This window comes from Ictalurus punctatus, chromosome 25, assembly GCF_001660625.3.
Source record: "Ictalurus punctatus breed USDA103 chromosome 25, Coco_2.0, whole genome shotgun sequence".
NCBI classification, from domain to species: domain Eukaryota; kingdom Metazoa; phylum Chordata; class Actinopteri; order Siluriformes; family Ictaluridae; genus Ictalurus; species Ictalurus punctatus.
The window spans coordinates 11,038,795-11,052,694 of NC_030440.2; the positions used below are offsets into that span (position 1 = coordinate 11,038,795).

A 13,900-nucleotide genomic window follows, 5' to 3' on the forward strand; every position below is an offset into this window, starting at 1 on the left:
TCCTTTTCCTCTAGAACATTCAACTCAGTTAAACACACAAACACATGTTTATAAAAAAAAAAAAAAAAAAAAAAAAGTACTTAATACATGTGTGTCTATTAAGTCTTTAAAAAAATCTATCTGGTCTCCCTGCTGTAATTCAGTGGTTAAAAGAGAGAAAAATGTAAGGACAGATAACAGGAGGAGGAAATTGTCTGAAATAAATATGGGTTGCTTGGGCGGAGGTTGGCCCATCTTTAAAAGCTTCCACTTGAGGGGTGGGATAAAGATTTCTAGCTAGGCTCGTCTGCACACTACACAACTTCTAACTTCACATGAATAAACACCTGAGCCTGAGAAGCAGTTTAAAAACAGATCCATGGCTTAATACACAAAGCTGATGAAATAGCACTTGAAATGACAAATAGTCCATTATTGAAGCGAAACAGACATGCAAGTCATTTTAACCTCGGTGTGATTAACAGTGCAAAAGAAATCTAACTCTCAAAATGAATGGAGAAGAGCACCCAGTATGTTCTGTCATACAGACCGAGTATTACAGTGTGCTGGTTAAAATGGTACCCAGTCTGCCACAAAATACTAGTTCTCGGAATATTTGATCCTGTTGAACTTTGTAAAACATTAACTAAATACGTAAAGTTTGTCATCACAAACTTTGTAGATAGTTTGAATTTGAAAGAAAGAAAGAAAAAAAAAAAGGGTGACAGACAGAAAGACAGCCACTGGTAGAAAGATGGATAACATACTCTGATGGTATGGAGGTGCATTCGTGCATATGGAATGGGCAGCTTGCACATCTGGAAAGGCACCATCAATGCTGAAAGGTATATACAGGTTTTAGAGAAACATATGTTTCCATCCAGATTGTAAGAGAATCTCTGCCTCTCTAAGATCCTCTTTTTATACCCAGTCATGTTACTGAACTGTTGCCAATTAACCAAATTAGTTGCAAAATGTTCCTCCAGCAGTTTCTTTTGGGTAACACTTACTTTTCCAACCTTTTGTTGCACCTGTCCCAACTTTTTTGAGATGTATTGTGGCCATTCAATTCAAAATTATCTTTTTTTTTTTTTTCTTTAAATGGTTAATTTCCTCAGTTTAAACATTTGATATGTTTTCTATGTTCTATTGTGAAGAACATCTGGGTTTATGAGATTTGCAAATCACTGCATTCTGTTTTTATTTACATTTCACACAGCATCCAACGTTTTTGGAATTGGGGTTGTAGACAGTCAGATGGAGTGAGAGTGTTATTAGTAGAAACAAGGAGTGAGAGTGTTACAGGAGGATTGATAGAAAGAAATATGAAGAGTGAGTGAGTGTGTGTGTACTACTGGTAGCACTGATAGACGGAGGGATGAAGTGAGAATCCCTGTTACAGGTACACTCACAGCGTCAGAGGCACAGAAGGATTGTGTGGAGTTTGGTGGAAGTGGCTTGAAAGCTCAAGGAGTTAGAACAGTCCAATATTTTAAATGTAGGTCAATGGGAATTTTGGGCATTGTGACGTTCCATAACAAAACCCTGTTATTCCAATCAGTTAGAAAAGTCATAGCACACTAAGTCAAAACAGACTGAAGGTCTGTGACGAGTTTGGTGGATGTAGCTTGAAAGCTCTAGGAGTAGAGTTTAGAAATTTCAGATCTCAGAATAATAATAAGCTTAAACAGCAGAACAGAACAGATTGAATGAACACTGTATCTTGAGTAACAAGACAAGTGGCTGGTCATACTTGCACCATCAATCACTTTTTACTGCCTGTTTCTAGTGTCTAAGGTCACGCAGACTGAGCTCTGGAGAACTGTCTGAAGCTCCTCCCTCTTTGCCATCTATGTCACCATGGTTGCTCTCAAATCCACTCGCCAGGTCGCTGAGATCACTTCCTGACAGGCTTGAGCGTGCAACCCGTCCTTGACCTCTTAGTTTTGGGTCTAAATGCAGATTGAAACAACAAAGTGATTAAACGATGATTAAAGTGATCGTAGAAGGCCATCATTACTGCTTATAATAAGTAAGGAATAAAACACGATAAAGCATGCTGTTACAGGAAAATCATCAATGACAGGGTGGGGTGATGTGAAAGCTGAATATTTTCCTATTATTTTCCTATAAAAGCACAACCTGAAGTGTTTAATTCCTCTTACACCACAGCAGTTTTCTAAAGCTAATCATTTTTATTGACTGAAAAAAATACATTCAGTTTTTCACAACAACGTTGTGGAGTGTCCTTGAAAACAAGTTAGTTCATGTTATCCCTTGTAACTGTTCAGCTGCGTATGAACAGTTGTTCTCTTACCAGCCTCTTTTTTTTTCTATTGAAGTTACATAAAATAAAAAACCTAACGTTACAGGTTACCTATGACTGTTACAAAGCGTGGACAGTGGAGGATCCTTCCAAAATTACTATATGAATGTCTCCTCGCATAAAACTTCACCATAGCAACTATTATACGTTGTTGTCTTTTTCCATGCTGTTTATGTGGGAATGTGCCATACAAATCCCTGTTTTTTGGTTGTTGCTAAAGAAAGAATAACCTATTACAAAGAGTGTGTTAATATAAACCTGTGATTTGCCTGCTGTCAGAGCCATATAATATCAACTACCACCTTTTATCACTAAACTTTGGAGGAAATGGCAGGAAACTAACTAGGAAGCAAATCTCCCACAGGAAACACAAATGTGGGCTGAGCCTTTACAGTAAGTGTGTGTGTGTGTGTGTGTGTGTGTGTGTGTGTGTGTGTGTGTGTATGTGCACGCACGTGTGCGCATACACATCGCTTGTACGTAGGTAAATCTGCTTTCTAAATAAATATACTTACTATCTGCACTTATGTTACAGTTACAGTATAAAAACATCAGCTTGTGAGTGAGTGTGTGTGGATAAGTGTATACAGTACATTCTGTTTTAATAAGCACTTTTAATAAGCCATCTAAGTGCCTTTCTCTTCTCTCAGTTCTTCGTTTCTCTAAACCATTGAGAACATCATAGAGACATGCCGAGTCAAAATTATAAATGCATATTAAACATTTTCCTGTCCTGCTACTTGTCTATAGCTACTTTGTTGTTGTCTGTTTGCTTGATCAATGTTAGTTGATTTGTTTAGTAACATTTTGTTACAGAAAAGGTCAGTGTGTGTGTGTGTTGAGATTCCTGCATCAGCTCCCACACGCAAGACTAAGATTAAGAGTGTGGGATAAGGTAGAGATGTGTGTCCTTTTGTATATTATACCTGTGAGTGAATTGTATGTGTGTGTGTGAGAAAGTAGTGATGTCGAACCTGATTCCCCCAGCCAGGATATGTCCGGGTCGTCTGAGCTTATATCTCCGAGACTGGGGGTGGGGCTCAAATCATCATCTGAGTCTGACAGCGACCGTCTCCGAGAACTCATCTCCACAGCAACCATTGCCTCCGAAGGATCTTGGAAAAGACAACAGGAGGTAAAAATAGAGACTGCAAAAGGACAGGGAGGAGACACATAAGTATACAGGTGTGTGTTCTTTACTTGATTTCCGCAGTGTTTCTGCAGGTGTGTCGAGTCTGTCTTTCAGAATAAGGCCTCTCACTTCATCCTTCAATCCAGATACTGTAAGTCTACCACACACATACATACACACACACTATTTATTTTTAAATATAGCTGACCTGGAGCTTTAAAATTTTGCATTAAAGGCACATTAGTCCTTTTTGTGGTTATCCCTAATACATTTGACGAAATAAACAAGGTTAGTGATTTACTCTAAGAATTTGTAGGATTTTAATCTGACAAATTAAAGACAAGTCTCAAGTCTGCAGCTCTCAAACCAAAGTTCAGTATAATTTAAATCCTGGTCAAGTATAAGCTCCCTAAGCTCAAACGCAAGGTCACCTTGAATCATTACTATGGAAAGGAATTGGGAATCTGTCTTCCTCAAATAATTTTAGTAGGCTGTTAGCATTTAAAGTTGAAGAAACAATTGTTTACCCAGTCCAGTTACATGCCAGAATATGCAAATTCAGTAAAAAATGTCAGGTTAAAGTCTGACACTCGTATCACAAATAATACAGTACATGTAACTCGAGTCATGAGACGAGAGACTTATGTAGGACTGCTTCACTGGTGCACGCATACCTGAGATCTCTCACGTCTTGCTGTGTGTGCTGGTACTGTGAGATGATCCGGGAAAGTTCAAAGCCTTGTGTGCGGTAAGACTCGGTGACAGTATCCAGTATCTGTACAAAGAACCAATTGTGAGACAGCACAAGGGCAACCAAGGTTACTCATCAGAGTAAGGACTACTGCACACATACTACGGCTGAAAACGTCATACAGCGTCAATGTGTCATTTTTTAAAACGCGATCCAAGTTTCATTTCCTATCAGCACCAATAAACGACTGCTGGAACTATCGGTTATCTGGAAAAATCCAAACCGATAATTCTTCCCAGTTGCGTCCCTTGAGGGAGCGGCTGAGAAGGATCCGCTGTCATTATACAGTATGAGAGCGACCAAATAAAACCATCACTGACTAATTTTGTTGTTATTTGAAGTGTTTTTTTTAAATTCAGTTTTGGATGTCTCTATTTTCATTTGTCATTTGGAGTGTTACCTATGGGTTCAGTTTTGATCTATATCTTTCATTCACTTTAATATTTATTAATAGTTCATATATTAATATTTATTAAAATTTTTAAAACGTATAGTACATTTTCACAGTACAGTCAATACTGTTTATTTTTGTAATAAAGTTCAGCAATATTTTACTCTGAGTGTTAAATTTTTTAACTATTGGGTGATTAATCGGTTATCGGCAGATGCCGCCTGACTTAGTTATCGGTATCGGTAAAATAAGTCGACCTCTAACAAAAAGTGACTGATCAGTTAAGAACTTACAGGAAAAATCCACCCTGAAACACATGAAGTATATTCATATCGAGATATTTTGTGATGAGCTTAGCGATTCTGGTGGTAATTTGTCGGTTAATGCTGTATTGACGTGGACTTAAAGTTCCGGACTGCAATGCAGCTATATGACACAGTTACGCTTTATCACCGCAGAGACTCGGTGCAGTATTAGTACGAGAGTTCAAACTTTAGAGCAGAGTGTACAGATGAGAAGGTGAGAGAGCTGGAGGTAGATATCTAATTCCCCACTGGAAACACTATCAGCAGGTAGCTGAACGGCATTGTGGGTAATGTTAACCAAAATGAAAATACATTAACGAACAAAGTTCATATTAAAAAAACAAAAACAAAAAAAACATGAACTCAGAATTTCATTTTAAAATAATTAGTACGTTAAAGAGCATGTGTGATTTATAAACATAAATTTGCATAGTGCCAGCATTTCCAGCAGTGATTCACAGTGCTGGATCAACATCCGGAAATACACGCAGGTATCTGTAAAGTGACGATTTTTTAATTATGCCTCTGTACACCACCACAATGGATTTGAAATGAAGCAATCAAGATCTTTTTGAAGTGTAGTCTTTCAGCTTTAATTCAAGGGGTTTAACACAAATATTGCACTAACCATTTAGGAATTAGAGCAATATCTTTGACAGAGTCCCTCCATTTTCACAAGCTCAAAAGTAATTGGACAAACCAACGATCATAAACATTAGGATTATTTTTCAGCCACCATCAGTTGCTGCTTGCTCGTGAGTGTTTCTGTTGTGAAGCTCCGTCCTATCAGTTTTGCAGCATTTGAGCATAAAGTATAGTTCTGTACACTTCACAATTTATCCTCCTACTTCTTATCAGCAATCACATCATCAATAAACACCAGTGACCCAGCCGTACATGCCCATACCATAACACTTCCTCCACTGTGCTTGACAGATGATGTGGTATGCTTTAGATCATGAGTCCTTCCTTACTTTTCTCTTCCCATCATTCTGGTACAAGTTCATCTTGCATCAGAACTGCTCAGGTTTTTTTCTTTTTTAAGAGATTGTTCTACCAAAGCTTTTCTGTTCTTGTGCTGTCTTTCTGATAGGTCTGTTTCGTTTTTTTCATACTAATGATGGCCTCCGTCACTTGTATCGACACCTCTTTCGACCGCATATTGGCAGTTCCCATGAACAGCTACCAAATGCAAATTCAACACTTGGAAACAACTCCAGACTTTTTATCTCCTTAATTTGTCATAAAATAACAAGGAACCAGGCCACACATGGACACAAAACTGCTTAGCAGACAACTGTCCGATTACTTTTGAGCCTGTGAAAATGGAGGAAATGGGTAAAAAATGGCTGTAATTCCTAAACGGTTATTTAATGTTTTCTTAACCTCCTTGAATTACAGATGAACGTCTACAGTTCAATCACATCTTGATTGCTTCATTTCAAATCCATTGTGGTGGTGTACAGAGGGAAATTTTTTACAAAAATCGTGTCACTGTCCAAATACATATGGACCTGACTGTATGTCCGGAAACAGTTGCTCCAGAGGTTAATGTACTGATGGAATTCACCGTACTTGACAGTGCACTGAATCATGTGCCTTTGCCATATGGTTAGTGAATAAAATGCATTTATAATGGTGTACCAATGCCATCTAAACAGTTCAGAATCTGTTATTAGTTAAACTGTGTTTACTTATGTTTAATTAATATAACATTGCTGTGGGAGAGTCAGTACCTTGCAGTTGCGCTCACACTGCCTCCTTGATTCTCTTGCTTCAGACTGCTGTTGGTACATGTCCTGCTCATGCCTCACTTATGCCATACACACACACACACACACACACACACACACACACACACACACACACACACATGCACACAATATCACCATATCTGTCACATTACACAACATGTTGAAAGACAATCAGTGAGTAAATACAGTCGATTCATACCCTCCTTTATGAAGGACAATAAACTGAGATACTAAAATACAATTTTTTTGTTGTTGAAAAACACACTGCACACAAACATACTGAGATAATTTGCTCTAAACTCACTCAGCTTGCTTTTGAGCAGGTCCACCTCTCTCCTGAGCTGTTCCATTTCCTCCCTGCATAGTTTAGAGCTGAAACTGAAGCCACACGCACACACACACAGACCATTACACACATCACCTGGCCATAACCTAATATTATATTCCATCATAGTCTGAAAAAAATCCACCAGTGTCTTTAGCAATTCTCATACTCTCACCCAATGCGACTGACCTTTCCTCCCGGTTGCCTAGAGACGTGGCCCTGTCGATGCGGCCTCTTAAGGCGCTCAACTCGCATCCCACTTCCCTTTTCCATTGCTCCAGCCGCATCTCTACCACGGGGACCTTCTCTCTGTCCATGTCCTGGGTCCTTTCTCTCTCCTTCTCCCGGTCCTCCAGTCTCTCCCTCAGCCTCCTCACCTCGTCTGGAAATGACGCAAACACAGATGTGCTCGGGTGTGTGTGTGTGTGTGTGTGTGTGTGTTTTAGGACCCAGAGGTTATACTATTTATACTATGTTAAAAAAAGCATACCAAAGAGGTTCTTACATAAAATTCTACGGAAATATGAAAGCACGGCCGTGTGACTAAGAAAGGCAGAGAACGCATATTCACCTTGCAGCGTTTGTATTTGTCTTTGTTGACCATCTCTTTCTCTCTCCACTGACCGCAGGTTCTGCGTTAAGGTCTCAATTGTCTGAATATCAAGAACAACATGTTAATGACACGTTATTGTATTATTATTATTATTATGACACATTATTAGGATAATCAGTACCCAAATTATGCACTGTATAGTGGTGCTTGAAAGTTTTCTCTATATCTACATAATTACTTTTGCCACTCACAGATATGTAATATTAAATCATTTTCCTCAATAAATAAATGACCAAGTGTAATATTTTTTGTCTAATTTGTTTAACCGGGTTCGTGTTGTCTACTTTCAGGACTTGTTTGAACATCTGACGACGTTCATATTCATGCAGAAATATATACAGAATCTTCTAAAGGGTTCACAAACTTTCAAGCACCACTGTAGCGATCATGCTCCCTCTCATTCTCTCTTACACATACACAGAATACAGGTTCCAGACACTAATCAATTAATACGTTCATTAATTTCTGCTGTAGGGAGCAGGCGTGAACCAGATACAGAGGTGGGTAGTAACTTGAGTAACTTTTTAGGGGATGGGAAAAGTACTTTTAAGAGTAGGTTTAAGTGGTCATACTTATACTCAAGTTCATTTTTAATAACAGAAAATGTACTTTTACGCCGCTACATTCGGTGGCATTCCTCCGATACTGTTAAATGTTAATGAATATATGTAGCTTTGGTAATTCGTTTATATCACGTATAATGAGGTCGCGAGTCTCGCCGTACGCTGCAGTGGTCTGGACGCAACAATCACTCACTTTTTTAGCGCCTAAGATTCAGGATTTCCCCTTCATTTTAATCAGATCTGAAGTAACTGGTAAATTGCTACTTGAGGAGTCTTCTCATCAGATACTTTACTACTCTTACTCAAGTCGTTATTAATATTATTACTTTTACTGTTACTTGAGTCACTATTTGTATAAGTAGTGTTTACTTGAGTAAAATTTTTGGCTACTCTACCCACGTCTGCACAGATGGTAAGGAGATGTAGGCAGACAATGCAGAAAATTTGACTAAACATAATTTGTTTGTCTGAAAATATTTGAGACTAGATGAAGACAACTCTACAGTCAACTTTACAAGACTGTATCTTTTTTCTTGCTTTTTTTGTCATCTGTTAAAACTGAATACAATTGAAATAAAATCCTTGCACGCTAGAACTGCGAAATTGCTGCGGGTTGCTCGTCACTATCCGATCCTGCTCAGGAAGCTTAGAGTCTGATCAGTGGTGTATGCCAGCACAAAGAGGTGGACGTGGCAGAAAAACTCCCTGCTGTAGACACTCCATCCATCATAAAAGCCCTGTGAAGCGCCTTGAAACCCGCAGCGTTATTCGACGTTCGACGTGGTGATGTAATTTCCACTGAAACAGGAAGTCAGGGTGGGACATATTGAGTGGCTGCACTGCTCTTTCAAATAGCGTTTAGCTTATTTTTAGAATGGTGTGGGTGGGACACTTCAGGTTCTCGAGAGCATTTGATTGGATAGAAAATCTGATGAAATGGTACGTCCTTAAGTAGCGCAATAGTGCAATGTGATACACAGATTTATTGTTGAAAATTTTATTTGTAGCCTGTGTATGCTTGTCAACTGAGGCGCAATTAGACGCATTCTTTGCTGCACAGCTTAAAAACCGCGATGTCCTGAAACATCGATGGTTAGTCGACAAATACGCCGCTGCTGGGAGCAGCTGACCAGTCACGGTGGTGGAAAAACAGTGAGGCAGATTGCTTTAACTATAGAAAAGCTGATTGGTGGAGTACATTTTGAATTACTGGTCAGAAATTAGTCGTCGTGTAACGTCTAACACACACAAAGACATACACGGAGACGCAGACAGTGAGTGTGTTGTGTGATTTTGACCTGTTGTTGGTTATGAAGCTGGTTCTGTACAGCCGCCAGATCAGTCCATTGAACAGCGCCACTAAGATGTACAGGATGGTCCAAACCCAGAACGTGACCCCGATCTCTCACTGGATACACATCTACAACAAAAAGGCAGAAAGATACCAGAAAGAGATACCACATTACAGCTGACTCACAAACCGATCGTAAATATTAAAATCTATTCAAACAGAAGTACCTTCTCTTTCTCTGGAAAGCCTTCCGGGAAAAGCAAGGCGTTCCTTATGGAATAAAGCACAAGAGATTTTTGTGAAATAAAACCTGCCTGTCATCATAACCTTGACATCAACCTGAACTTTGGTGCAAGGTCAGTCCTAGTTGCCAAAACTTCACAATATACATAATAAATTGCTCTGTGGAAAGTTTTTATTTTCTTTTGCAGCAAAACCCAGCGTGCACTAGTGGACAAATAAAAAGCGTACCTAACCCACAGTAAATTGTCAGCCTTATTGAATATTCTTACACGTATTTTCGCGACACTGCCGTCAGCTGCTGAGATCATGTGACTCAACTGATTATCCCAGTTCATGCTGGTATCCTGTAACATAAATAATAAGCAGAATTACACCTGTACATGCTGTCACATATTCGCGAAATGATAAGTATAGCGTCAGTAGATCAAAGCAGTTGTTAATATCATAAGTGACATACACTATGTTTTCATCGACATATACTGCGTGATGAAAATGTAGGCTAAATCATAACATAATGAGAATAATAATGCTAACAAAATACAGTTTCTCAAGGCTTCAAAGAAAAACGCTTTTATTTCATAACTGTAAAACATTTTCCTTCGGTTAAGACCATACTCTTTGTTAGTTTAAAGACGTTACTGTATCATTTATATTTGCCAGAAATTTTTCTTACGATATTTCGATGCCAAAACTAACAAACAGGGGAAAAAATTTAGGTCAGGCATGTTGTTTGTTAAATTAAGCCATTTGGACAGAAACACGTAGATCAAAATGTCATTTTAGACAAACTACCATACAGCGGATATTTTAAAAAAAAACTCTACACACCCCTGTTAACATGGCAGGGTTTTCAAGTCAAGTCAAGTGGATTTATTGTCATTTCAACCATATACAGCTGGTACAGTACACAGTGAAATGAAACAACGTTCCTCCAAGACCACAGTGCTACAGAAAACAACATACTAACCACATGAGACGACACCGAACTAAATAAGACCTACACATTTCTGCAAACATGTGCAAACATGTGCTAACAACTCAGGACAGTATAATACTACTAAAACAGGCCAACAGGCACAGTAAGTGACAGTGTAGCGCCGAACGGTACACAGTTTTAGTGTGGAAGTGTCTGATATAACAGGTAGTGCAAAAGAATAACCAATATTATATATATACATACACACGTACACTACCGGTCAAAAGTTTGTGGACACTTGACTGAACTGTTTCTCATGATCTTGAAAACCTTTTGATCTGAAGGTGTATGATTAAATGTTAAATTGGTGTTGTAGACAAAAATATAATTGTGCCGACATATTCATTTCTTTCACTAGACAACTTTTTTATTTACAAAAAAAATATTGTTTTAAACAGGACGTTTCTGAGTGAAATATTCACAAAAGCAGCCGATAAGTGTCCAGCGTAGGTGGGAACGCCTATAATACTGTTTAAAAAGCATCTCAGGGGAATTCCTCAAGAAATTGGTTGAAAAAAATGCTAAGAATACAGTTCTGGAAATTTGAGGCAAAAAGGGGGTCTACTTTGAAGATGTTAAAATATTCAATTATTTTGATTTATTTTGGATTTTTTTTATCACAACATAATTCCCATAGTTTAATTTGTGTTCTTCCAGAGTTTTGATCACTTTATTATTATTCTAAAATGTGGCAAAAAATAAAAATAAACAATGAGTGAATATAAACTTTTGACTGGTATTTTTTTTATATATATGTATGTATGTATGTATATGTATGTATGTATGTATGTATGTATATATGTATATGTATATATATATATATATATATATATATATATATATATATATATATATATATATGTATGTATGTATGTATGTATGTATGTATGTATGTATATATATATATATATATATATATATATATATATATATATATATATATATATATATATATATATATATATATATACACATATATACACATATATGCACACAAACACACAAAACATTTCATGATAGTATTCAGCAGATTAGCTTATACCATATATGGACATAGCAGTTATTGCAGTAGCAGCCAAGTAAACAGTATAATAGTGACAAGAAATTAAATACAATATTTTTTATAAATATACTAGCAACATCGATTTTCTGGGGAAAAGAAAAGAAAAACTAGGATCAGTCGTGTCAGATCTTTTCCCACCTTCAACATGATGTAGCATTGAACCAACAGAATTCAAGTGAAAATCAAACAGAAATGCTTCAGGGAGAAAAAAAAACATTTAAAAAAGAAGAAAAATAACCTGGTTGCATAAGTGTGCACACACTTTTATAATGGGGTGTGTGACTGTGCTCATAATGAACCTCCACATTCAAACTCATGTTCAGTAGTAATTTTCATACACCTGTCATCACTGAAGGGATTGTGATTAACCCCAACTAAAGATCAGTGGTTTCTGTAGGAATTTCTTGACATCTTGGTTTCAGTTGACTACTGAAGTTAAAGAGCATACAAAGTATGCAGGATCTCATTGTTGAAAGCATCGATCAGCAGAGTGCTACAAAACAATTTCCAAAACATTAGATGTACCATGAAGGACATCCTAACAGGGAAGCTGCCAAGAGACCCACGGCAACATTAAAGGAGCTGCAGGAACATCTGAGAAGTACTGATTACTTTCTGTATGCGACAACAATCTCTCATATACTTCATATGTCTGGACTATGGGGTAGGGTGGCTAGACAGAAGCCCTTTCTCACTAAATAAAAAAAAAAGCATCCAAGCTCGACTAAATGACCTCAAACCATGTGGGAAAGTGTGTTACGGTCGAACTTTCTGGACATCATTCTAAAAGGTATGTTCAGAACAAAAACAAGACAGGCCATCCCCCATGCCTACGGCGAAGCACAGTGGTGGCAGCATTGTGCTGTGCCGCTGTGTACAGCGACACAGATCCGTTCACAATTTGACAGATATGGAGCATTTTTGCAAGGAAGAGTGGAATAAAATGGCCAAATCAAGACGTGCTAAAAAGACTGAGTGCTGTATGACAAGCAAAAAACTGCTTTAACCATTGACTTACACCATTAGTGTGTAAGGGGTGTGTACACTTATACAACCAGGTCATTGTAAGTCGTTTTGTTTTTTACTTGAATTTTGTTGGCTGCTATATCACATTAAAGATGGGGGTGTGTGTGGGGGGGGAGATCTGATATGATTTATTTTCGTTTCATCTTTTACACCACAAAACCCTCCAGATTTAACAGGGATGTGTAGACTTTTCAGATCCACTGTAGCTATGTCTGCACACACAGTAAACAGTCAGTAAAGCTAGCCACTAGCTTTTTTTCATTGCATTCAAACATTCTCCAACGACTATTTACACTATCAAATTAACATATACTACCTACAGTTCTCGGACAGAGGCATTATTTACAAACATTATATAAACATTGTTTATTGCAGGTACTCTAATGCAACATTATCAGAGCTGACTGGTATTACACTGGCTGGTTAACCGTTAGTTAGCTGAACCTTATCACTCTCTAAAGTATATTTTAATAAATAAATTAACACTGACTGTTTCCTTTCGAACATTTACATAAACTAAGTTATATATCCGATTGCAGCGAGCAGGCAGTAATGAGACCAGACCTATAAACATCACCGCAAACCGCCGTTACCTTTTACACCGAGGTTTACTTTTTAAATCCTGGATCCTTCGTGAATGACGTCATCGCGCCAGAGGATGTAAAAAGAATGACGCGCCAAAACCGCCACCATGTTGGTGAGGGCGACCTTACAGACTGTCCCCAATGAATTTTGTTTGTTTGACATTTTGAAAATGTCGACGTATTGTGTGCTGCACTTGGATGTTTAAAAAAAAAAATCTTTGGCACTTCAAAGAAAAAGAAGAACGAGTTGTTTTAAACAGGAAAAAATTTTTCAATTGATGCAGGAGTTAAATCAGGCTTAGTCTGGCTTCTCTTTAACTCGACGTCACGGCTTAGCTAATGCTGAGCGTGTGTAAAGTTGTCTGAAAATGCTAAATGACAACTGCTTTCAGCCATGGAATTGTTTGATCAATTCGTATAATGTAGTGTTGACTTTCGTGACTTTTATTTTGAACTGTCCTCAAAGCACAGTTCCGGTTGTGAACTAGTATTATACAATCGGCAAATCAGATTACCTTTACGCATAATAATAATAATAATAATAATAATAATAATAATAATAATAATAATAAACTTTT

General features: G+C 37.7%; 1 protein-coding gene across 2 annotated transcripts; it reads right to left on the reverse strand.

The window, feature by feature from the left end:
- Positions 1–59: 59 nt before the first annotated feature.
- On the reverse strand, positions 60–13,430 carry LOC108257899 (uncharacterized). 2 transcript variants are annotated; one of them, XM_017456034.3, is made up of 12 exons: positions 13,332–13,430; positions 9,943–10,017; positions 9,658–9,700; positions 9,438–9,559; positions 7,535–7,616; positions 7,153–7,345; positions 6,943–7,016; positions 6,621–6,697; positions 4,112–4,212; positions 3,506–3,594; positions 3,280–3,420; positions 60–1,931 (listed from the first exon to the last, which is right to left on the reverse strand). In XM_017456034.3, exons 2-12 carry the CDS (start codon positions 10,006–10,008, stop codon positions 1,765–1,767), a joined length of 1,155 nt encoding a protein of 384 aa, XP_017311523.1. In that variant the 5' UTR covers positions 10,009–10,017; positions 13,332–13,430; the 3' UTR covers positions 60–1,764. The 2 variants fall into 2 exon arrangements, with proteins under 2 accessions (XP_017311523.1, XP_017311524.1); XM_017456035.3 differs by having other exon boundaries at positions 13,303–13,360.
- Positions 13,431–13,900: the final 470 nt, after the last annotated feature.